This window comes from Paroedura picta, chromosome 2, assembly GCF_049243985.1.
Source record: "Paroedura picta isolate Pp20150507F chromosome 2, Ppicta_v3.0, whole genome shotgun sequence".
In the NCBI taxonomy this organism is placed as follows: domain Eukaryota; kingdom Metazoa; phylum Chordata; class Lepidosauria; order Squamata; family Gekkonidae; genus Paroedura; species Paroedura picta.
In genome coordinates this window covers 140110324-140134795 of record NC_135370.1, presented here as the reverse complement: position 1 = coordinate 140134795, position 24472 = coordinate 140110324, and the positions used below count along the sequence as shown (strand labels likewise).

The 24472-nt window shown below is 38.6% G+C and overlaps 1 protein-coding gene across 5 annotated transcripts in view; it reads left to right on the top strand.

The window, feature by feature from the left end:
• Nucleotides 1-24472, top strand: part of NOVA1 (NOVA alternative splicing regulator 1) — a 171570-nt gene that overhangs the window by 144141 nt on the left and 2957 nt on the right. For 4 of the 5 annotated variants that reach the window (XM_077322998.1, XM_077322999.1, XM_077323001.1 and 1 more), the window contains exons 4-5: nucleotides 6429-6500; nucleotides 24339-24472. The exon at nucleotides 24339-24472 is cut by the window's right edge and continues 2957 nt beyond it. In XM_077322998.1, coding sequence (XP_077179113.1) covers nucleotides 6429-6500; nucleotides 24339-24472 — 206 coding nt within the window. The remainder of the gene's footprint in view (nucleotides 1-6428; nucleotides 6501-24338) is intronic. The other variant, XM_077323000.1, reaches the window with a different exon arrangement.

The following is a 24472-nucleotide window of genomic DNA, read 5'->3' as shown; positions in this document are numbered from 1 at the left end:
AACTGTCAGGTCCAACTGCAAATTGCCTCAGAACCTTGACAGAGCTGGCAGGAGGCTGGTGACTGAGATGATCATTATACTCTAGATACTATGGTAGGGGCCTGTAGGCTGCAGTTGGCAGTGAGTGGTGCAGGTGTGTCCCTCCTGGGCTATGGGCTATGGCCAGCCCTTTGCAGCAACTGTTTGTATTTTGGGGCGTAGATAGACAGACCAGCATCAATCCTGTGGGTCTGGAAAGTGCAGGAAGATCTAAATAAATACTTACAGCCTGAAACTCCCCCTCCCTTCAGGCCTGCTGCAAAAGGGGCCTCTGATAGGCCCTGACTGAGGGGAGGAAGACGTTTCCAAGAGCAATGGAAGGGAGTCTGAGGGCATGGGAGTTGGGCATTCCTTTTGAGGGGGGGGGGAGCTTTCCCCTTCTGCCAAACAGTTGGCTGACAGGGAGGCCACAGAAAAGCCCCTTCTCATTTAAAATACTGCTGTGTCCGGCCCTGGAGGGAAGAAACAGTCAAGCAACTCTGCAGATTTGAGACCTACAACACAGGGTTGTTGTGCAGGTGAAACTGGAAGCTGTTGCAGAGGTTCTTTTTCATCCTATTTCATCTGCACAACAACCCTGTGCAGTAGGCCTCAAGTGATTCAACTCCACAACAACCTTTGGGTAGTAAACAGCAGGGTACAAAAATCCAGCTCTTCTTCTAAGGAGTAGCCGTGAAAGAAGTATTTGGCCACATAACATTTTATCAATAGTAAAAAAAATGGAGTCAGAAGAAGCAGGGTAGACACCTGTGTACTGTGACTACCCCATGTGTATTAGGGCAGGGGGACAAGAAGGGAAATGATGTTGAATGCAAAACTGGGAAATTTCCCCCTAAAAGAGTCTCCAGTCTGATTTCCCTTTCAATATCTGAAGACATGGCTCTGGAAAGCTCATCTGTAACTACTATGCCGCAATCCCCAAAGATCAGTCCTCTCCCATACTCAATGAACATTCCACACCACAGGTTGACACCCATATCTCCACACCCATACCCTCATTTGCCACCACGCCACCACAACCTCCCACACAACACACATTCAACCCCGTGCCCTTACAGACTGGACAACTCCTCCCCTTCCTCTTCCCACTGCCAAGCTCTAGCGCCGGTTGTATTCCTGGATACAATGGGCTTTGCCTGTAGTGTTTTTATAATGAAGAAATCATAGTAGTCTGCTTTCCCTATTTTGATAAAAAAAAATGCAAGGCTGGAAGCAAAGAAGAATGTAAGTAGTAAGAATTGATTAAAATTTAAATTTTCAGTCTAGATTTATAGAAGCTCGAGCAATGCTAAATGGAATACTATTATAAAGTATTGGAATGAAGATCACATCTATTCATATAAGATGCAGTAGGACCATCACTGCTTCAATAAAAGAACTATAGGTATGGAAATCAATTTGAACATGGGTCAACAACATAATGGAATTGAACCAAAGGCAGTATCATTTCTGTGACTCAAGAATGTGTGTATCCGGCAAAATGTCCTCTAGCTTTCGGTTGTTCTACAGCTCTTCCACACCCCACCCACTCCAAGCTAGAGTAAAGAACACAGCCCAATTGCACATGAATGCTTGAAGACCCATATGGACGCATGCCCTTGGGGGAGCCTAAGCTCATGAATACCAGATTGTGAACCACAAACCTTGCTGTAGTGTGGGTTTTTGGAGTTTGTCTTATATTAATCTCTATTCAATACAAATTTTATTATGTAATGCTGAGTACATTGCATACTTTCAACCTAATCTAGCTTCCAAAATTATTGCAAGTTTAAATAATTAAAGAATAGAAATCTATTTTGTAGAGCAGAAAAAATACAGGAAAATCAATAATGCTTTGCTGTTAAAATATTTGAGCAGAGTCCTCCTGGGTGGAGCCTGTCCAGCCTCCACTTCCAGTCCACGGGCCAATCAGGATACATATGGCTTTGTTGTGCGCATCCTGATTGATTCAGCCCCACTTGCACCCATTCCCAACAACTCGGCGGTGCCTGCCCAATCAGCATGTTTGTCCTGCCCCTCACAGTTCTTTCACTTCACACTTTTCAGTTAGTCATAGTCCATCACCCAGAGTTAGCTGCCCCTGGCAGGTAACTCCCCCCACCCTTCCTTTAGTCCTGCTGTGAAGGAAGTCTCTAACAGCCCCTGACTGAGGCGAGGGAGGCATTTCTGAGAGCAATGCAGGGGAGTCTGTGGGTATACATGGGGTTTCCTTTTGATGGGGGGAGGTTTCCCCTTCTGCCTAACAGTTGGCTGACTGGGAGGCCACAGAAAAACCTTTTCTCACTTAAAATACTGCTGTGGTTGACCTTGTTGCTGGAGGGAAGACACAGCCAAACCATGAATATTTCTTCTCTGTGACTCTCCGTAGATTTGAGGCCTATCACACAGGGTTGTTGTGCAGATGAAACTGGATGCTATTGCAGAGTTTCTTTTTCCTCCTGTTTCATCTACACAACAACCCTGGGTGGTAAGCCTCAAGTGTTAAATCTCTACAACAATCTGCGTAGGAGGCCTTAAATGTCTCTTCTGCACAGCAACCATGTCCAACCTCCAAAGCAGCCTTTTCTGCCAGGGAACTACTCTTTATAGTCTGAAGATGAGCTGCAATTCGAGGGGCACTCCAGCCCCCACCTGGAGGTTGGTTACCCCTGGGTTGGAAATATTCTTGGAGGTTTGGAGGAGGGCCTTAAAACGGTACAATTCCTCAGAGTCCACACTCAAAAGTAGCCATTTTTGCATGCATAGCTGATCATTATAATCTAGAGATCAGCAGCGATACTAGAGACAATCATAGAGGCTTGCAGACTGAGGTTAGGGTGGAGTGGCACAGCTTTGTCATGGGCTTTGGCCAGCCCTTACCCGCAACTGTTTGTATTTTAGAGCGCAGACAGGCAGACAGACCAGCATGGGTCCTGTGAATCTGGAAAGTGCAGAAATATCTAAATAAAGAATAGTTATCGCCTGGAACTGTCAATGATGGACAAGTAAATAGCTGGAGAGACATGGGGACTGAAGTGACTTTTTTTCAAACATGGCCTGGTTAAAAAAAAAAAACAGTACTTGCCAGGAGGATCCAATGAACTCAAAAGCATAGGTGGCCCAGAATTTCAAGTGGAGTTAGCTTTACAGGAAAGTAGACAGTGAGACTTTGGGGGGAAACTAGGTGATCCACTTTTGTGGGGCAACGTCTTGGCCTTGCAGACAACTAATACAACTGCAGTTGCCAGCAGTAGGCCTCAGGCTTCAGAAGGGCAGACATCACCAGCCAGTCAACACACTGTGCTAGCTAATGGGTGTCTGTGGCCATGTGCATTCCTTTTGAAGGGGTGCATGTGAGGGGGGAGAGCTTTCACTTCAGCCAGGAGATAAGCTACACTTCTAGGGGATTCTCAGACCCCCACCTGAGCTGAATCTGCACAGAGATTTTTTTATTTTTTCCTGCTTTTGATCCTGCTGAATTCAGATTGATTTGAATCCGACTCTTTGTACTCTCCCCCCCCCCGACTTGAAACAGAAACCAATCTGAACAAGGCTGCAAGCGGGCGGGCAGGTGAGCAAGTGGGGTGGGGATGGGCATTCAGGGGATAGAGACAAGCTGAGACGAGACTGTAGCAGCCTCTCACCGAATGAGGCAAATCTCTGCTGTGAGAATTGTGGATTCTGGAGAACAGTCAACTTAAACCTTAAAAAAAAAAATCTTGCAACCAGGAACTAGGAATTCTTTGAACTGGTGCCCAGCCAATCAGGGACAGACTGTTGCAGCCATGAGGCAGCAACAAGTTATTCAGGGAAAGCAGACAGTTGCAGGCTTACTCATGCTGATTATTCAAATATCGAGGGTATATCCATTCCAGGATATCATGGGGGAAAGGTAGGTTCACTCTGGATCAATCACCCAAAATCAAAATGGAGTTCAAGTTATGCTGACTCTTTTGCTTCATCAGATCCCCCACTTCTTAGACCATAGTATTGTCCTTAATCTCTTGGAGCTTCCTCCATCCAGCTTTCCTTCCCTCTTGCTCACCAGCGTTTGCTGATAATAGAACTCAGCAATCTGGAGCCTACAGCATATGCAAGAATTTCCCCTTCTCCTACCCTATTGTCAAGCCCTTTTGTTCTGTACATTGCCTCCTTTATATAATTTTCTTCACAAACCCTGACCTTAATTCCATTCAGCTTCTAAACCTTCTGTTTCTACAGTTAACCTGTCCTGTAACTTTGTTTGAATATCGCAAAAGACTTGTGAGAACAATAATATATGTATAGTTTTTTTTCTGCCTTTCAATTTATCCAATGAATTTGTATTGTTCATGAACATTGTGTTGCTGAGCCAAAGGACTTAGAATGATTGTACACTTTCTTGTGACATCACGGTAGTTCTGCTATTGAACAAGAACTCCCAAGGGGCCATCTGTTTCTTCACCTACTAAATAATATGCAATGCTTATGTGCAATTCACAATATCACAGGTTAAATACTGAAATATTTGTAGAATGGGGCTTTTCCAGTTCCCTTTTTCCAGGGCAGCTCCTGCTTTAAAAGGTGTCATGATGGTTAGTAAATCCTCCAGAATGACAGCCATTGTGGTGCAGAGAGTTTCAGATAGGTGGCACTTTGGCAAAAATCAAAGATTCTTCCCTTTGCACAAGTATGCTACATTTGTGAGGGGGCACCATTGTATGCATGTCATTTTGATGCGTGGAGGTTCCTTGGTGACCCTGTATTTTGTAGCTAGATCAAGAAATATATAGAATGGTGCCCTTAAGTTGATACTCATGTGGAATATTTATTTAAACTATATATAGTCCACAATTTTCACTGGGACTCAAAGCGTATTACGTAGAGTGAGTCAATGTAATCAATATGATGAGACATTCAATAGATAGGACAGTAGAATTAGGATTATATAGTTTGTGGAAAGCCAATGTCATTGATTTCCTCTGGTAGGCCGTTCCATAAGTTGGGTGCCACAATATAGAAGCTCTGTCTTTGGAGTTTTTCAAAAGAAGATGTATTCCCATATGTAAAGGATACTTTAAACAATAGATGGTCCATTAGGTGAGGACCAAGTAACATTCCATGAAAAGCTGCAGTGTGTTCTGGCTCATCACTTTAATTAGGCCATACAATAGAAACATGAGCATCCTATTTAATTGCCTTTATATGAAATAATATGAATAAATAAGCATTGGTGTGCTAGATTTTGGCTTTTTACTCCTCCCCACCCCCAAACATGGACATGAATGTATGTGTCAGGGAAATTTCACTATACAGTAGCCATAATGCTACCCACCACAAAATGCCCTATGTGGCAGCTATCATATATGAAAGCTTGTCAGCCAACACCAGACATTCCCAGAGGTAGTTTGACCTAGACATATATATATATTGGTATATAAATTATTTATTGTAGAGTACTCCTTTCTTACATATATTCTGAGTTCAGATATTTTAGGTGTCTTAAACTATATTCAAGAAATGTCTTTATAATTTTTAAAAAGTATATTTATCTTGAAAATTGAAATATGATTGTCTAAAATACTTGATAACTGTGATTGGACTACTCTCAAGAGCTATGTATATATTTCAAATGAATCACTAATTGTTCATTAGCAAGTGTGTTAGCATTAACTCTGCTATATATTTTAAGAAGAAATAACAGTATGATATGAACCCTATGTGTTATGTAAAGATTAATGCAGCATTCTTTAACTTTTGTCCTTATATAAATTTCTTTTAAATACTGATGATAAATATTGTGCTGCAATTCTATCATGAAGCTTTCATCCATGATATAACTGATGTTTACAGTTTTTTCACCTGTCCTTTGCTTTAAATAAATGAATAAATGTTTTAGTAGTTTATTGCTTTAAAAACCTAAGATAAATTGTTTTCAGCTATGGTTCACAAGTTTTTAAATGAAGTCCCAACTCTCTAGGACAAAGCCCAGATACAAGGATGAGAGAAAACGATGTTATTATCTTGTACCTTCCAAGCATTTGCCATCCTTTTAACAGCTTGTTGGTTATGTGGTACATCTGCTCATTGAACTTGTTGGAATTGGTTTGTTAACTAGCCTTTACTTTCCCCAAGAATAATGTGTAGGAAAGAAAATATTCATATGGTCAGCATATTTTTATTATTTTGTGAGTTTGCCATCTTAATTTTAAGCCATTGATTTGTTTTTACATGTGTATGCCTGCATACTTACATGCATTAGTTATTTGCTTGACTGGCATTAAATTCCATTAAGTTCAAATGAGAAGGAAATTTAGATCTCAGGCTTCTTCTCTTTAATTTTCTATTACATTACATTTGTTTAATTTTTTTTAACTGTTCAGTCTAAGGCTTGTTGAGGTTGATTTGCTCCTGAACTGCTTTGTTCCCAGACATTGCCATCATCCCCAACTACCACCAAGTCCTCTCCATCTGATCCCATGACCACCTCCAGAGCTAATCAGGTACAGTATCATCCTACCATCTACACCATACTTTTCACGAGCGGCAGCTTGCAAACTGGAGAAAAAGATATGGTGGGTTAAGGTTTTATTTGTTCATTCACATATATACACCCATAATCATGGATATCTAACACTGTTGCTGAAACAGTATTTCTGACTTGGTAAATCACCAGAGAAAGATTTAGTAAGTGGTTTTGTAACATTATGGAAATTGTTACTTTTAAAGTATTTCTAGAAGTTTAATAAATGATTGTGCTAATTTTATGAAGACTTCTACTTTAAAACTATAAAAGCTGTATATTGTCAAATATCTACCTTAAGAAACCCTGTGTACATTTTTAATTGCACTGTTTGGGAATACTTTTTATCATTTTATACATACAGTGAGACTTTGCAAAACAATAGCTTGTGCCTCTCATTGTTAGATCTTAATATCATCAATTCATGTAATAGATACTGGCAAAATTGGAGCTAATGTAGTTTAGTTACTTTTTCATCGCACTGTGGTTCTCTCAAGATCAAAATATCTTACAGATGTTCAGAGACACTGTTTTCTTCACGATTCTTCCAACATATCACCATCATTTATCCATAGTTTATTTTTGCTGTCCAGGTCTTGTTCAGATCTTTCGTGAATGAAAGTGACAAGTAAGAGTGACAAGAAAGAGACACTAATCTCAAACAATATTTCAAAGAAGGGAAATGTGTAGGTTCTTTTTTAGGTACCTTACTGTGTAAACGTTATATTCCACTCACATAAACAGTTTAAGGAAATCAAAGCTTTGCTGTTAATTCTAATGATGATTAATTGGCATTTGTTTCTAACCACGATTCAGCAATGTTATAGTGATCAGAATAAAGTTTGAATCCAGTGGCATCTTCAAGATCAACAATGCTTGTTTGTTTTTTTTCCTGAGTATAGTTTCGTGTACATGCACATTTTTTCCAGATACATTGAAATAATCAACCATTACATATAGTTAGTGGGTAGGGAGAGTGTTGCCAGGATGGGCTAATTAGAGTCAAGTTGCATAAGTAACTGAGCAATAGGTACAGCTAAGATTGGATTAAAGCCTGTGAACAGCTTCAGATTAGTTTAAAGAAATATAAGCTGCTCCAATGCCAACTCCAATGTGGGATACAGCAAGGTGTGATCCCCTCTCTAGCTCTATGTACAGGTGCTGCTCTTGGCATGTGGCAGCCATTGTTCTAGGTGGAGGAGTGCCGGCAAGTAAAAAACCCGGTGTAGCTCCTTTGCCAGAACTTACCTAGAGGTGTGCAGCTCCTCCTAAGGAGCCACGCCATCTGGGGTGGACCTGGAACAGCCACTCAGTCTCTGCCACTCGCTGCTGCCGCCTGATGCCTGCTCTACCTCTTGATGGACAACCAGCCATATACCCCTGGAAACAGTAGTGGAGTGGTTCCAGTAAAGTGACCTGAAGCTTAATCCCTTGAAGACAGAGGTCCTCTGGCTGGGTGAGATAGCCAGATAAGGAGACACACCTTCCCACCTGGATGGTGTCTAGTTTTCAGCTTCTCAATTGGTCAGGAGTTTGGGTGTGACCCTTGATGTTTCCCGGGGAACTGTTTTATTATAGTGTTTTATTGTTTTTATTGTATTGTAACTAAAATGTTGTTAGCCGTCCCGGGACCTGAGTGAGTGGTGGGATATAAATCAAGTACTAAATAACTAAATAGCTTAAAACCTTCCCTTGGCCTTGACCCGGAGATTATAGCTGGTAAAATGCTAATACAGCTGCCTGATCCATCCATGGTGTTCTGGTAAGGATTCTGGCAGCTGCACTTTGGACTCACTGCGACTAGAGCAAGTTACAGAAGTCTAATCTGTAGACTGGCTATGTGAACTGTGGCCTTCCAGACAGGCTAGGAATAGCCAGCATGAACTACTGATGTTGGTACCTATACAAGGCACTTCTGGCTAGTCAGCAGTCACTCACCTATACCATGCTGTCTACAGCTATCCCTTATCTCCACCACCATTTCTTACCACCTGTCCATAAAGACATAGGAGCTGTCTACCATGTGCCACTTGGCAGTATTATCTTCTTGCCCACCACATTACCTCTCCTTACTTCTTACATTTATAGTAATTCTAGGATACACACAGTCTGTTTTTTTTTGTAATTTATTTTTTTCCCAGCAGTGAACTATTGAAGCAGAAGCTTTTTCTCCCACCAGTAATCGTTCCAGTGAGACTATAAAGATAGAAAACCCTGAGCTTATACTATGGATCACCCACCATTTAGAGCATGCTCTAAATACAAGCAAACATCAGCACCTGAAATGTCAACCCCTTATGTGTTGGTAAAAAGATTTCAGTGTGTGAACTATTAAGCCAGTATGAAAGGACAAACCTTTTTTCCTTCTTTTCACTTGCAAATTTCCTAGTACTCATGTTATAGAAAATTTGATATGCTACTGTTTTACACTAGAATTTATTAATTAAATTCTAGGGCTGTGTTAATTTTTTAAGGTCTTATGTTAAAATAAACAAGAAAAGAGTCATTGCCTATTTCCCATAATACACTTAAGGGCAATAATATTTGGGGTTGATTAGGGAGATGTGACTAGGTGAAATTTCTTGTATATAGAATTAGGAGAAACTAAAAGAATGAACAAAATGCCAGGTGCAGAGGCGATAGAGCGTAGGTGAAATTGCTGCTCAAGGACATTTTATAGGAATATGACTTTTCCTTTTGGGCTATGCTGTAGTGATGTGCAGCTTCTTTTCTGTCATGTCAGAAGAGACTTGTTGTCTTGGTGCAAGCTTTTGTCAACTTTTGGACAAGGTTTTCTAAGTGCCATACTAAATAAGCCTTTCTAAGTTTATGAGTATAGCTGCCTCTGCTTAGGATTGTACTGTAAGCATTTCATACTGCTAGTGCAGTTCCACTGATATAAGCAGCAGGAAGGGAGATTTTATTTCATTCCTTCTCCTTACTGTCACCCAGTACCCTGTATGGATATTACTCCTCTCAATCCCACACTCTTGAGAAACTTTATTATGCTATTGGGTGTGTTGAACACTTATTAAAAAGTTGGGTGGAAAGGAAAAGTACAGGACATTTATTGCAGCTTCCTTTCAGGGGCTGCCTAGGAGATTGTTCCCCACCAGGAACTCCTTAGACTCAAGGCAGCTATGAAGAACAGCTGACATATGGTTGGGTGAGGGAGGTGATAATAAGGACAGATATTTATAATAGTATTAGCAAGGTACATATCAGGATGCTAGGGACAAACTACAGGAAACTATTTTCTTCATGCTTTGTGGAATACCCAAGACATCTGAATGAATTGGATCCAGCACAGGATTTACACTTGTACAAGCAAAAATGCAAGAAAAAGAGTGTTTTAACTGTTTAAGTCAGACTATTTGTATACATATTTCTGCTTATGAACGATCTTGTGCAGAGGAAAGCAATAAGTATTGCACAATAACTTTCACAAATGGGACTGCCCTACTCTTCATTTATGTTAATGCTTGTGCATTAGTGGATACAATCCAATGTCTGATTTAGAAAAAGTGTACTAAGCTAGGTAGATCTTTGGACTGATCCTTTGAGGCAGTTCCTGCAATTGTTAATGGTACAAACTAAAGTTTCATCTACCAAATACAGCATCGCATGATTTCCATGCTTATGTGAAGGCACTGCAAAACACAATGCTTACATTCTACTGATAACATTCAAAGAGCTTCTTAAATAGACTGAAGCAAAATTGAACCTGTTTTGTATCATTGTTTGTCATTGTTATCTGACATAGGTATGGTATATTGTATATGTTGTGACTTATATACCTAATAGGTAGAAAATAACAATAGAACAATAGAATGGTTGACCTCCGTATACATTGAAATATTCTTAAAATATTTAAACATATTTTCCCTCTAACATTTTTATTTAAATTATGGTCTAGTTTATTGCTCAAAACTTGGTATAAAATCCTGCTGTCAGTAATACTTCACAATGAAATTAATATGTAAGCACAATCCTGTTGACTTTATATTATGCTTGATTTATGAGTATTAAATCTATAAATAATTTAGAGTTGAAGATTGCTTTTATGTCCTACAAAGAGGCAGTGTTTTACAATCTGTATATATCTGCAAATTAAAGTTAATTCTCATCCTCCAAGCCTTGTTTTGTGAGTTAATCTTCATTTAAAAAAAAGAAAAAAACTATTATGACATTACTATTCTGTGCCAGTCTAATTGTTAGGGATATCATTCAGATTTGTATTTTAACAGGTCAAGTTTTTTCTCCCCCACATGCAGCCAGTTGGGTGACCTTGGGCTCACCACAGCACTAATAGAGCTGTTCTGACAGAGCAGTAATATCAGGGCTCCCTCACCTATCTCACAGGGTGTCTGTTGCAGGGAGAGTAAAGAGAAATTGATTATAAGCTGCTTTGAGACTCCTTCTGGTAGAGAAAAGTGGTATATAAAAAGCCAACTCTAAAAAAAATTGCCTCTTCAGGTGTAGACCTGAATCACACCCTCACTTGTCCCACAGCAAAGGAAACTAGTTTTCATATTTTAAAGTGGGGTCTAATTCAGGGCTGCCAAATGCAGAAATGCCTGCAGTTGGGTTTTTCCCCATGCCCGCCACTATGACTTGTCTGGGAACACCCCTTTCCTCATTCTTTTCTATCCTTTCCAAGCTGGAAAGGGCTAACATAAGCAGTGTTTCTGTTCTCATTTCATGAGTAAGAAGTGATCGTTTCTTTTTGGCTCCCCACCAAAATATGCAGGCCAGCAATGCTCTGAGAGAAGAAAGAGATAGTTTCTACATCCCTCATGAGCTGGAAGTCAGCTTCGGAAACCTGGTAGAAGCCTTTTCCTGCAAGTAGAGTATAAAAGGCCTGCTGCCTAGAACTGGAGGCTTGTTTACCATCATTACCTGCTAAACTCCAGTTGCTCTAATTTCATCCACACAACTCGTTACCTCACTTTCTTGGGGGGGGGGGCGGTATTCTCACTTGCCATCAGTAATGACATTCCTTAACATTTAGAGGGGATGGCCAAAACCAGCTGTTTGGAGTAAGATTTCTTCTTGAGAAGTGGGCTAAACTAAATAAAACAAAATTCAATAGGGATAAATATAAAGTTCTGCATTTAGGTAGGAAAAACCATATTCACAAATATAAAATGGTGGAGACTTGTCTTGGCAGTAGTATGTGCGAAGAGGATCTAGGAGTCTTAGTAGACCATACATTGAATATGAGTCAGCAGTGTGACTCAGTGGTTAAAAAGGCAAATGAGATTTTGGGATGTATCAAATGGAGTATCATGTTCAGTTCACGGGAGGTGAAGGTACCGCCTCATTTGGAATACTGTGTTCAGTTTTGGGCACCACAGTTGAGGGATGTAGACAAACTGGAGCATGTCCAGGGGAGGACAACAAAGCTGGTGAGGGGTTTGGAGACCAAGACGTATGAGGAAAGGTTGGGTGAACTTGGTCTGTTTAGCCTAGAGAGGAGATGACTGAGAGGGGATCTGATAACCATCTTCAAGTATTTAAAAGGATGCCATGTAGAGGATGGATCCAAGTTGTTCTCTCTTGCCCCAGAGGGACATACAAGAACCAAAAACAGAATTTGGATCAAAGTGAAGATCATCCCATTGGACTTTGACTCAACAGGGCTTCAGCTTGGTAGGCTTTTCTAGTGGGTGGATCTTTTCCCCAAAATCAATCACTGTCCCAGACTCTTTTTTTTTTTAAGGGTAAGGAATTAATCTCTATTTGGAACTTTTGCCTTACTGGATTCAGTAAGATGAATCCCTTTCATTTCTGTGAATGAACATTTCACCAAGTTACCCATGGTAGACCTCTTCGTATTTCTGAGAGTTCTCTTTGCCCCAGGAATAGCAAGGGGTGGGGCTTCAGCAGGAGGGGGACCTAAAGAAGGCCCTTTCTGCTGATGGAATTTTTTTCTATCTATAGAAACAAGCATTATGCATTATGGTCCTGAGAGTTCTTTTTCCAGTTTAGACTATAATTCAAGTTTGGGAATATCCTATCTTCTCCCTGTACCATTGCTTCTTTCTATTCTCTATAACTCAGCATTAAAACAGAAGAGTGTGGGAAAGAGGAAGACTCCAGAAAGTTTCTGTAATTGTCATTAGGTACATTTGGGGGAGAAAAGAGTTAGAAAGATTGCAGAGTCATAAATTGTCATGAGGGCTTAGGACAGGCTTTCTCAACCAGGTTTTGTGAAACCCTGGGGTTACTTGACAACTGTGGAAGGGTTTCCTGAATGGTTGAGAGTTAGTTAATTTTATTTTTTTTAAATAAACATTTATCGGGTGATATCACCATATATGGTCATGTTGACTTGCGCCCCCCCCTCCCAAAATGGCAAATGATGGGCCTGGAAGGGGAGGGGCCCTGGGTGGGCATGTTCACAACTATGCCTTCCAACCATATTCTGCATGATTGCACCACTTACAGGGTTTTTTGAAGCCTGGAAAATGTTTCAGGGATTTCTCAAACGTAAAATGTTAAGAAAGGCTGGCTTCGGAGAATGATTTATCCTCACAAAACTATCACTTCAGTGACATTTGGGGAGTATTATAGGGTTCTGAAAATGAGAATTGGGCTCGTTCAAACTACTTGGTCTCTAATTTATAGTATATGGTTAGGTTTTTAAAATGTAATCCCAAATAAAGCAAGGGAAATTTTGACGTTGAGTCCACTTATGATTCCTAAACAAGAATTTTAATACACTTTCCCTTCAGGCCTAAAGCAGCATTCTGCTTAATATGTTTTTGTCTCTGTCCCCCATTTGTAATGGCATAGAAATGAATTCAGTTATCCATTGGTGGAAGGTGTTGATCGTCAATGATAATTTCCACACTTCTCCCCCCCCCTTCCACAGCAGTCTGCACTTTGAAGGGGGAAAGAAATAACCCTTCAGTTTCTTCTTCATCAGAGGTAGCACTATCAAGAGGATTTTACTCTTCCCTCCCATTGCAGCCCCTGACCTATCTAAATGATAGTTTCTGATTCCAGCATTCAGCATTCATCAGTTCAGAAGGGAAAGGGGAATGTAGGAATAATCCCCAACTTTTGCATACACTGATAACAGCATCGAATCCTCATGTAGATATATGAATATCTTATTCAAATACATTTTTCCCCAAAATATGTCCTGGTAATTCTATGAGGAATATATTTACAACTGAGAGTGTCTAATCCTTTACCCTGGACATGGCATAGAAATCCTCTAAAAATTGCTTGATAGAGTTGTAACATTTTAACAATATACTGAAGCTTGGGTCACGTTTGCCACTTGAATTACATCATTCCTGTCCATGTCAGTATCAGTGACTGGATTGGGAGAGGCAGTTCTTGTCTGAGAACTCCACTTAATCTTGCACTATAACAATGTGCAAGACAAGCACTAAGGCCTTATCTGGCAACCTTAGTAATATGAAGAATTTACCTATTGTTCACATAGTGTAATAGCTTGAGTGAGGAAATTGCGCGCAAGGAGAATTAGAAGGGTATGAAGTGCATACTTCTTTTGTTCTTTAGTGTAACTGCTTGACAAGGATTACAACTTGTTACTGTTTTTTAGGTTTTATTCATACTTAACACAATAAAGCATGACTTCCAGACAATGAAACAAAGCTGGATGTTTCTCATGAACTGGTCATTATTATTATTATTTTGCCTTTCTCTTTTTTGTTCTCCATTGAATAAAGGTTACAATAAACCTGCAATCAGAAATTATTCTCTCATATCTTTTGTGTATGTATGCAGTTTAGAGATACTTTGAGAGCATTGATACTTTACCACCTGTTTAATCTCTTCTGCTGTATCATTAGGTAGTATAGTTAGCACTCACATAATTGAGGATTCATGGGATTATTTTATGTTAAACCCTTTATCATTGTAGGATAAATTGTAATTAAAGTTTGATTTTTATTTACCTTATTTTTTTAAAAAACAGTATTGCACAAGCTGGCTGCTAATTTTAAATCAGGGGTACGGGATGTAATGTATAAGTTTCCAAAAGAGAGGTCATATAACAGTTCTGTGAATTGTGTAGAATATTTAATATAAGCCACACAAATAATATATGTACTTTTTTAAACTACAGAATTTGTTTTCTGCCTTCAACTTTTGTTTTTTTTTCTTCTTCTCAGATTACAATTGTGACACATGCAATGGTAGCATAGAGTGTAGGAGTTTGAAGCCTTTTCTCAAGTATTGTACATGTATGCAGTCTATTTTACAGAAAACAAAGACATTTATATTGTTGAATTCGATAAATGCACCAAACAGTACATTTTTAAACTAATAAAATTATGGTCATGATTGTTCATTCAATTATCAAACTCCTTTGTACTCTTACTCATCTAATATTTTCTGTAATCTGTTTTCTGTAACCCGCCCTGAGCTGCAAGGGAGGGCAGTATATAAATACAAATAAATAAATGACAGAGAGAGAGAGATAATGGCATCATGTAAAGGAAATGCTTTGTTTTAAATTCCAAATTAAGAGTAAGATTACATTAGTGACTTGGGGATCAGATATATTTGCATAGTCAAGTGCTTACTTGCAAGCATGTATTTCTTATTTTAAAGGACAACGGAAGAAGTAGGTTGGCCTATTAATCTATTTACTCCAGCCTAAACCAATAGATATGGGTGAGTTAAGACTAGAACATAGGATTACACTAGAAAAAAGGGAGATACTAGGCCTTTACTTCTGGTGGGAAGGGAAAGAATCTGATCATGTTACAGGTCAGAACTCTGTCCCTTTTTGGAGACTTGACTGGGGAAGAGAAAAATTCTGAAAAAATCTGCTCCAAAAGATTTCAGGGATGGGGGGGGAGTGCTAAGCATCCTTGGCTGTTCTTCAGCTGAAGAAAGAGACCTGGTGCAAGAAATGTAACAAAAATGGAAACGAATCTGGCATCTTGAAGGTTATTTTGCCTACTATCATAAAGAGGCACACATGGTTCAAAAGTGAGCAAACAGCATTATCACTCATGGTTTCCCCCTTTTTCTCCATAGTTGTCAGCCAGTTGTTGTTCAACTAGGTTTTTCTTTTTGTAACCAATGATTTTAATTTCAAGCAACTTTTTCTCCCTTTTAAATGAATTTGGTCTTAATGTATAAGTTGTAATTCCATTCCCACATAAAAACCTAAATCTTAGTCAACCATATGTAAAACAGAGGTATAAGTTCAATTGAGACAATGGCCATATCATAACCAGATTTTATTTTAACTTAAAATTTCAGGAAAATGTTCTTTGACTGGTACCGTACAGTCATACTTAGGGACTAGGCAGATTTATTACCTATTACTGTACATGAAAAAAAAGTTCTAGCTCTTGGAATATAAAAAGAAGCAAGCAAGTATAAGGTGTTTTCATCCCAGAACTAATTTCTATAAAATTATTGTTCCAAATTGAGATTAACTCAACTAGAGTGAACTTTTACGCAAAGACTAAAATATTTATCCACTTTTCTGAGAACAGTAAATGTACATTCTTGTTAATTGTCTCAGAAATGGCAAGATATAGCAATTATTTGCTTCATTTAATGCAATCTTAGTGGAGTGGGAGCTACCACTGATACAGGGTGTATTTCTCAGTTGCTCCTGCAGAAATGAGCTGCAGGAGCAGATGATCACATTTAATTACTACTGTACCCATGGCCCAATAGAAACTCAAAACAAGTGAAGTATGAATAGTGTTGATACTTATTTAACTAATTCTGACAAAACAAGCAGTCTCGGAACTTGGTATTTATCAGTAATGAAACTTGAAAACCTGTTAGTTCCTGTCATGCTGGTCAAAGAGAGTATCACATACTTGGCATCTGCCATTAATTTGTTGCTAGATCATGACTGTTTTTGGTAAAATGTTAAGGAAAATAGTTATATTATTTGCTGTTCTTGATCAAGTGCAGCCAATTTCTAGAGATTTTAGTCTTACTCAACTTGCTATAGGCACATCTTCGTTCTAGAAGCTTCATAATCTTCTAGCCTTAAGAAAATCAAAACAATCTCTTATATCACTTATATTTAGCAAACAGTATAAACAAGCAAATCCTTTGCTGCAAATCTCAGATCAACAAACTATAATTTATTATTTATATATATAGAATACCTTCTTTATCTTACTGACAAAGATAAAAGACATGCTTTTCAATATCTCAATATGATAGCCAGTTTGGTGTAGTGGTTAGGAGTGCAGACTTCTAATCTGGCATGCCAGGTTCGATTCTGCGCTCCCCCACATGCAACCAGCTGGGTGACCTTGGGTTCGCTACAGCACTGATAAAACTGTTCTGACCGAGCAGTGATATCAGAGTTCTCTCAGTCTCACCCACTCCACAGGGTGTCTGTTGTGGGGAGAGGAATGGGAAGGCGACTGTAAGCCGTTTTGAGCCTCCTTTGGGTAGGGAAAAGCGGCACATAAGAACCAACTCTTCTTCTTCCTCTTCATCTATGAATATTATTAATTGTAATTATGCATTCTTAAAGTATGTAGAAAATAAATATTAGCTAGCACAAATATTTATTTTTATAACATGATCTATCAAATTATGATACCTTTGATAATAAAATAATAATAAATATTTTCTGGTCAGCAACTGAGAAAATATTACAATTAACCAATGAAAAGCCAAAGAAAGCCAGTGTGGTGTGATGGGTAGAGTCTCTGAGTAAAATCTCAGAGATTCTACTAGGTTCAGATCTCTGTTCTGTCATGGAAGCTTGCTAGGTGACTTTGGCCAGTCTTTTTCTCTTAGCCTGCCTACATCAGAAAGGTGTTGAGGATAAAGTAGCCAAGAGGCAACTAATGTAAGCCGCACTGGGTTCTCATTGGAGAGACAGGCAGGATATAAGTGAAATAAATCAATACATAATAATGTTGCAGTATATTGCTTTATGTCTTTAGAGTGTTCTCTTTTTTTCTTTCCAGAGAAAGGTATTGTAGATTATATAGTCATAGATTTCTAACTGTTGAGGCATAGTGGTTAGAGTTTCAGATTTGGATGATTTGACTCAAATCACCACTCTATCAGGTGACCTTGGGCCTGTTACACCTCTCAGACTAACATACCTCACAAGGTTGTTGTAAGGATAAGGTCAAGGAGAGAACAAAGTGAAAGGCTGCTTTTGATTCTGATCAGGAAGAAAAATACAATATAAGTTACAATAAAAAAAAATATTACTCCTTTCTCACTGAGACCCCAAGTGAATCACATAATTAAAAACCAAGGAATAAGAACAGTATACTATATATGATAAATAATGCAGTAACCTGGATTACAAAATTAGAAAGCAACACACTAAAATAGGGTAGCCCATAAAATAAAGAGATTTACAAGGTAATCGGTCAATGCATTAAGGCAGTAAATGGGAATAAATTGGATTATAAGATTAGAGAACACTATTAAAACAGTATGATAAATGACTAGTGGAATGAAAATTGTCTAATATGTCACAGATAGTAGCCACAATACTATTTTCCAGATTGTACTCTGAACAATTTTTTAATTATTTTATCATATTAAGGATACATGAGTAAACATAGATATGTAACCTTGAATCTCTTATTTAATGTTTAGAATTAATGGGGGTTTTCCAGTAAGTTTTGCATTATTTGGAGGAGAGAGATTTTACATTCTCTTTTAGGCTGTTTTTCGAGTCTCAAATTTGAAAGCTAAGGAAACCATTTTGAATTGTCTTCCTGAATAAGCATAGACCATATCATTCTACCCTGTAATCTCTCTGTTGAGCTCAATTACTTTTAGTTGAACTAGAGCATATCGTTTAGAAATACTTCGTGCCACTGGAGCCGCACAGCTGCTATTAAGCTAATGGATTAAGCTCTCTGAAGATTCATGTTGTGTCCAAGAAAGTCATGTCATATGGCAACAGATTTCAAGTAGCTCTGTGCCACAATATTTTAGTCTTTGATAGCAAAGATACTGGCACTATATACCTGGACATCCAGTAAGCTTTTGATAATGTCTGTCAGTTTAAGCTCTTGAATAAGGACTAATCATGGGACAATCGTGAGGTTCTCTCCTGGATTAAAAGCTGGTTAAGTGGAGAGATTGACAATAAATGGATAGTTCTTATAATGGAGGGAGGAGAGTTGTAGGGTCTAGCAATTGGCATTGGGATTAATGCTATTTAGTTTGTTCATGAATGATCTGGAATTGGGATAGCTAAGTGATGGAACCAGATTTGCCAATGGTACCAAATTATTTAGGACAATGAAAACCAAAGAAAGATTGTGAAGTGCTGCAGAGGTCTCTCTCCAGACTGGGTGAGTGGATGGCAACTGGCAAATGATATTCATTATGAGTGTGAAGTTTTATACATTCAGGAAAAAAATATTAACTTTAAATATACAATGATGGATTCAAACTGGCAGTGACTGACGAGGAAGGAGATCTTGAGATCATAGCCAATACATCAAAGTGCAAAACTAGTTGCAAAGGCAAATTCTATAACGTGTTATAAACAAACTTCTAGTATCTTAATGCCCTTGAACAGCCCTATGCTGCAGCTGCTTTTGGAATATTGGATACAGTTGGCCACTATCTTGAAAAATGTATTGGAACACAGGAAAAAGCATCTCTGAAGAACAAGAAGAGGAATTTCTTTTTATACCCTGCATTTCACTACCCAAAGGAGTCTCAAAGTGGCTTAAATTCAGCATAGTGGATGGTTAAGAGCCAGTTAGGTGTAGTGGTTAGGAGTGCGGACTTCTAATCTGGCATGCCGGGTTCGATTCTGCGCTCCCCCACATGCAGCCAGCTGGGTGACCTTGGGCTCGCCACGGCACTGATAAAGCTGTTCTGACCGGGCAGGGCTCTCTCAGCCTCACCCAACCCACAGGGTGTCTGTTGTGGGGAGAGGAATGGGAAGGCGACTGTAAGCCGCTTTGAGCCTCCTTCGGGTAGGGAAAAGCGGCATATAAGAACCAACTCTTCTTCTTCTTCTTAAGATCAGCAGCTTCTAATCTGATGAGCCAGTTTGATTCCTCACTCTTCCACATGCAGCCAGCTGGAAGACCTTGGGCTTGTAACAGTTCTGATAGTGCTGTTCTAACTCAGCAGTCCTGTCAGTCTGAGCTCTTTCAGCCCCACCTACCTCACAGGGCATCTGTTGGGGGGGGCACGATTACAAGCCACTTTGAGACTCCTTTGATCAATGAAAAGCAAGGTATAAAAACCAGCTCTTCTTTCCTGTTTCCATAGCAGTCACCCTGTGAGATAGGTGGAACTGTGAGAACTGACTAGCCCAAGGTCACCCAGCTGACAGTTTGTAGATGACCACAAGCATTGATTGCTTTAAACGGGGATTAGACAAGTTCACATGAGGATAGCCCCATTGATGCCTCCATCCCATAGTGACTGAGTTGAACTCTCTGAGTACTAAGTAGCAAGGGCAGTCTTTGATATCTGTGTTCTGTTTCTTGGGCTTCTGGTGGAATTTGATTAGCCACTGTATGAAAAAGATACTGGAAATAGCAACTTGTCTAAGAATTAACAAATTGAGAATTGTCTTAACATTCCTGTTTAACTGATGGACTATGGAATAGAATAGTCATTCAATAAATTTAAAACATTGTATAAAATAATGCATATTAAACTCCACTTTTCTGAAACTTTCAACAATTGGCAGATATTTAAATTAGTTTAATTGTATTGCAAGTGACTTGTAAGTAGAAGACTATTAAAGTCATAAAGTTTACCTTTGTATGCCAGAACTTGTTAATAGTTTATATGGCAACGTAACTAATTCCTTCATGCCTTCTTCTAAAAGTTCTGCAGTCTAAGAACTGTAACTCCATTTTATGTTTTGTATAATTCAGTACGCAGGCAGGCACATTTATTATAATAAAAAATTGAAACATATAAATGAAGTTATTCACAATACATCAGTCTCTCTTGCAAATGTAATTTGAAACCCATGAAACATTAATGTGTGAAATACATAATGCTTTCAGACTGCAGAATAAAAACAAATGAAGTATGAGAATGATATTAAAAGTATGCATCAACAAAGTGCTGCTTTCCTCTACCCTATTCAGAATATGTTTATAATAATACCAAGAAGGATAGGTGTATGCATTTGGGTGAATGTATGTCATGTACAAGGCTTATTATGAAAATGTTAAATGCTTATTATCTGTGCATATCTCATCAGCTATTCCTTTCCTTTTTGGGTAGACTTCTTTCACTGAAGTACTACTAGCATGGAGGGAGCAGTTCCTGAAAAGAAGCAATTCACAGACATTCCCTAAATATGAAACCTATCTATTAACCTATTAATTCTCTTCCTCCTCACCTCCTTTTATCCATCCTATGCCTAGTAAAGAACCTTATATGATACCTAAGCTTTGGAATACAAAAAGTTAAACCTTTATTTATGCACTTACCTCGGCCCGGCCTCCTAGCCCCCGCGTAAAGCGTGCACGCGCTACGCTGGGGCAACCCAGCATTCCCCGCTCCTGTGCATTCACGGGAAACGGCAGGGCATTATGCCCCACTGCAACAGCACGGCGCCAGTTGAACAAGATTAGCATGAAGAGTTAGTTGAGTCCCGGATATATCATAGTTTTGAGTGGAGGCAAGTTCACTACAGTTATTGGGCCTCTGCCTGGTGGGTGGAGCATAGCCACATGCTTTTAGATTATTGTTTAATAACCTAATTTCTGATGTGTTCACCAACTAGTCAGATCATCATATCCTTTCTTTTTCTACCGTAAATAGATACTTCTGGTAGCAAATAAAATTAGTATTGTAATCACATCATGTCCCCTTTGTTCCTTAGTCAGAGGCTTCATCAGAATGTTTCCAGTAGTTACTTTAATTTCTCTATATTACTGAGGACATGTCCATGAACACAAAGCCCCTGTTCCTTTTTTAACATCAGACCATCTATATACCCCAAGGCATCTATTAAAGTGAAACTATTTAATAGTGAAACTATTAAAACAATAGCTCAACTAACCGCCCCATAAATACTTTTAACATATACATGTCTAATTCTAAGGGCACAAAATATAAACTTCACCATAGACAAAGCAACACAACTGCTATTACTAGCCAAAATATATAACAGATGAAAATCATGTGAACAGCTAGGAAAGCTCAGTAAGGGCAATGTATGTTTAGCTTTTATGGATGAATACAAATAGCTTCATACAAAATGAGGTAAAATTGCAAGTACAGCTCTACCACAAGGGCAGAGTCTCTGGGGTCTGCTAATGCTCTTGCAGCAACCTGTCAGTTCTGCACACGGTAAAATATTTAAACCCTCCCCCCACCCAAAAAAAGTTGATAAAGATGTGAGACTGTTAGAAGAGTGAAATCACTCCGTAAAACAGTAGAAAAAGGGTCCCTCCAAAAAAGGGGGGGGGGGACACAACATATCTTGGCATCTAAATGAATAACTTAATGATCAAATTCCCTTGGTGATTCCAAAACCATCTTTCTTACATTTGGTATATCAATAAAAGAGAAGGACACCAAACACACCTCAGGGTGGGGGTACAGTTTCATCCCTGTTTTCCCATCCTGTGAAGGATTTCTCAGATGCTTGTTTCATACATTTATGAGGCTGCCAGTTGGCTCCTGTGTATCACTGAGAGAAGGAACTGAAGAGTGTCTGCTAAATATCTAACCACCTCACAGCTGGGATTTCCGAGGCTGAGTTTGGTTGTTCTGTTTTGCCTAATCACTGTTCAAATATAATTTAGAAGGCTTTCATAATTCCATTCTGCTGATAGTGGTACAGTAAACTCTGAAATAGTATTGTCCAATGTTCAGTATTATTTTCTGGATGTGGGAAATCTATTGCATGTGTAGGAATCTTTTAAATGTGTGAGTAGATCATAGTCTAATTTGGTTTATACATCTTTACATTTCTCTTTTTCAGAAGGCTTGTTGTTATTGTTTTGGAGGGTTGTGTTTTTTTAGTTTGTTTTTTAAACTGTTTTATACATATCGACAACATGATTTTAGTTGAGAAATTTCAAAGAGTCCAGAGAGTAGCAGCAAGATTACTAACTGTAATCTGTACATCTGTAATACTGCTCTGCACCAATTGCTTGCCCATTTCAAGTTCAAAGTGCTGCTTTTGACCTATAAAGTCTGATATGGTTTGGGACCATAGTAGAAGAACTACTTATTCCTATATAGGCCTTGCCCAGGCTCTGCATTCAGCCTCACACATTGTTCTTTATTTCCTCTTGCCTTGGGTAGCATAGTAGGTGACCACAAGCGATTGCTGCCCAACTTTGGAATATCCTCTTTTTTCCCTTCTCCTCTTTCTTACGTATTTCAAATAGTTTCAAATGGTTTTTAATTAATATTTTCCTTAGTTTTGAAAGGTTTTATTTGTTGTGCTACAGCTAATTTGATTGCAGCGGTTTTGTTTTATTGATGCCAGCTTATTTTATTTAGTTTTATATTGTATCATATTTTGTATTTTTTATTATTCGTAAGGTTACATTTTTGACATTATCAATGGAGAGGCATCTATAAATATGTTCAATAATTTGATTTTTTCCATTTGTTTAATTAACAAGCACTTTCAAATTTTCAGCCAAAAATGAGTTACAGTGAAAAAGAGAACATATTTATTCTTAGGGTGAATTCAGGGCATGGATTTGTATAATATAATATGGTATAAAATGGAAACATTAAAATAAGATGAAGGGGTAGATAGCTACAGTCTTTAATTGTTTTAATTTTGATATGATGTTGGTTGTACTAAGATGACAGTCATGTAATTTGATATGGCTGTAGTATGTCTCAATTTAGATAGCACTATGTTCTCCACCACCAAAAGCCTTCCAATTCAGAAATTAGACTGATGTAACATATGTAGCCCGATCCCATGCAAATTTACTCAAAAGAAAATCTCACTCTCTTCAGTGGAATTTTACTGCCAAGTAGTACACATGATTATAGAATTACAAGTGTAAATCTACTGGAATCAGTGAGATTCTATGACTGCAAGCAGCTTCCAGCGTCATAAATAAAACACTCATTAGTTTAACAAGGTAAGGATATGCCTGTAAATTTAATAAAACATGAGAAATGGTATGCTAATATTTGCAACAGCTCATATCTTGTTGCATTGCATGTTTCTCAAATGTCTCTCTCTATTTTATTAGCAAATATATATTATATTACTTTTCACTACACAGTTATGAGAAATTGGTTTTACAAAATATACTGGGTTAGATGCATTGTCCATTTTCTTCAGTGGCTCTGTTGCTTACACACTGTGCAGTGCTATCCTAAGGAGAGTCAAGCCATTCTGAGCCCATTGATTTCATTGAGCTTAGAAATGTGCAGTTTTGTTTAGGATGGCACTCAAGTCTTAAAAAAAAAACATGTTGCTATGAGATACAGAACCTGTGCTCGGCTGTGTATATTTAAAACATACAGCTGAGGGTATATGCAAGAAAGATGGTTCAAGCTGAACATGAAAATGGGGATTGCTAGGAAGGATGTGGGGGAAATTTGACTGTATTTCTCATGCAATGTGGGATTTGTGGAAACATTTTCTCGAAATGTACTAAGCAAAACAAATAGCATTGATTGTCCTGTTACACTAAAACTTCCTCCCAAGTGCTTCCTATTTTATATTAAAATCTTCTATGCAAAGACATAAAAGTCTTACTTGTTTGAAAGAGAACAAATTACTTCTTTGAAAGAGAACCAATTAACCTTCAGTTTTCCTGCCTGTTACAGGTAGAAAAATATTTTAGCATGTTTCTTGTACAAAACAGAAGTATTATTCATATTTTTTCTTTAATTACAGGTAAAGATTATAGTTCCCAACAGCACAGCAGGTCTGATAATAGGGAAGGGAGGTGCTACAGTCAAGGCTATAATGGAGCAGTCAGGGGCATGGGTACAGCTTTCCCAGAAACCCGATGGGATCAACTTGCAAGA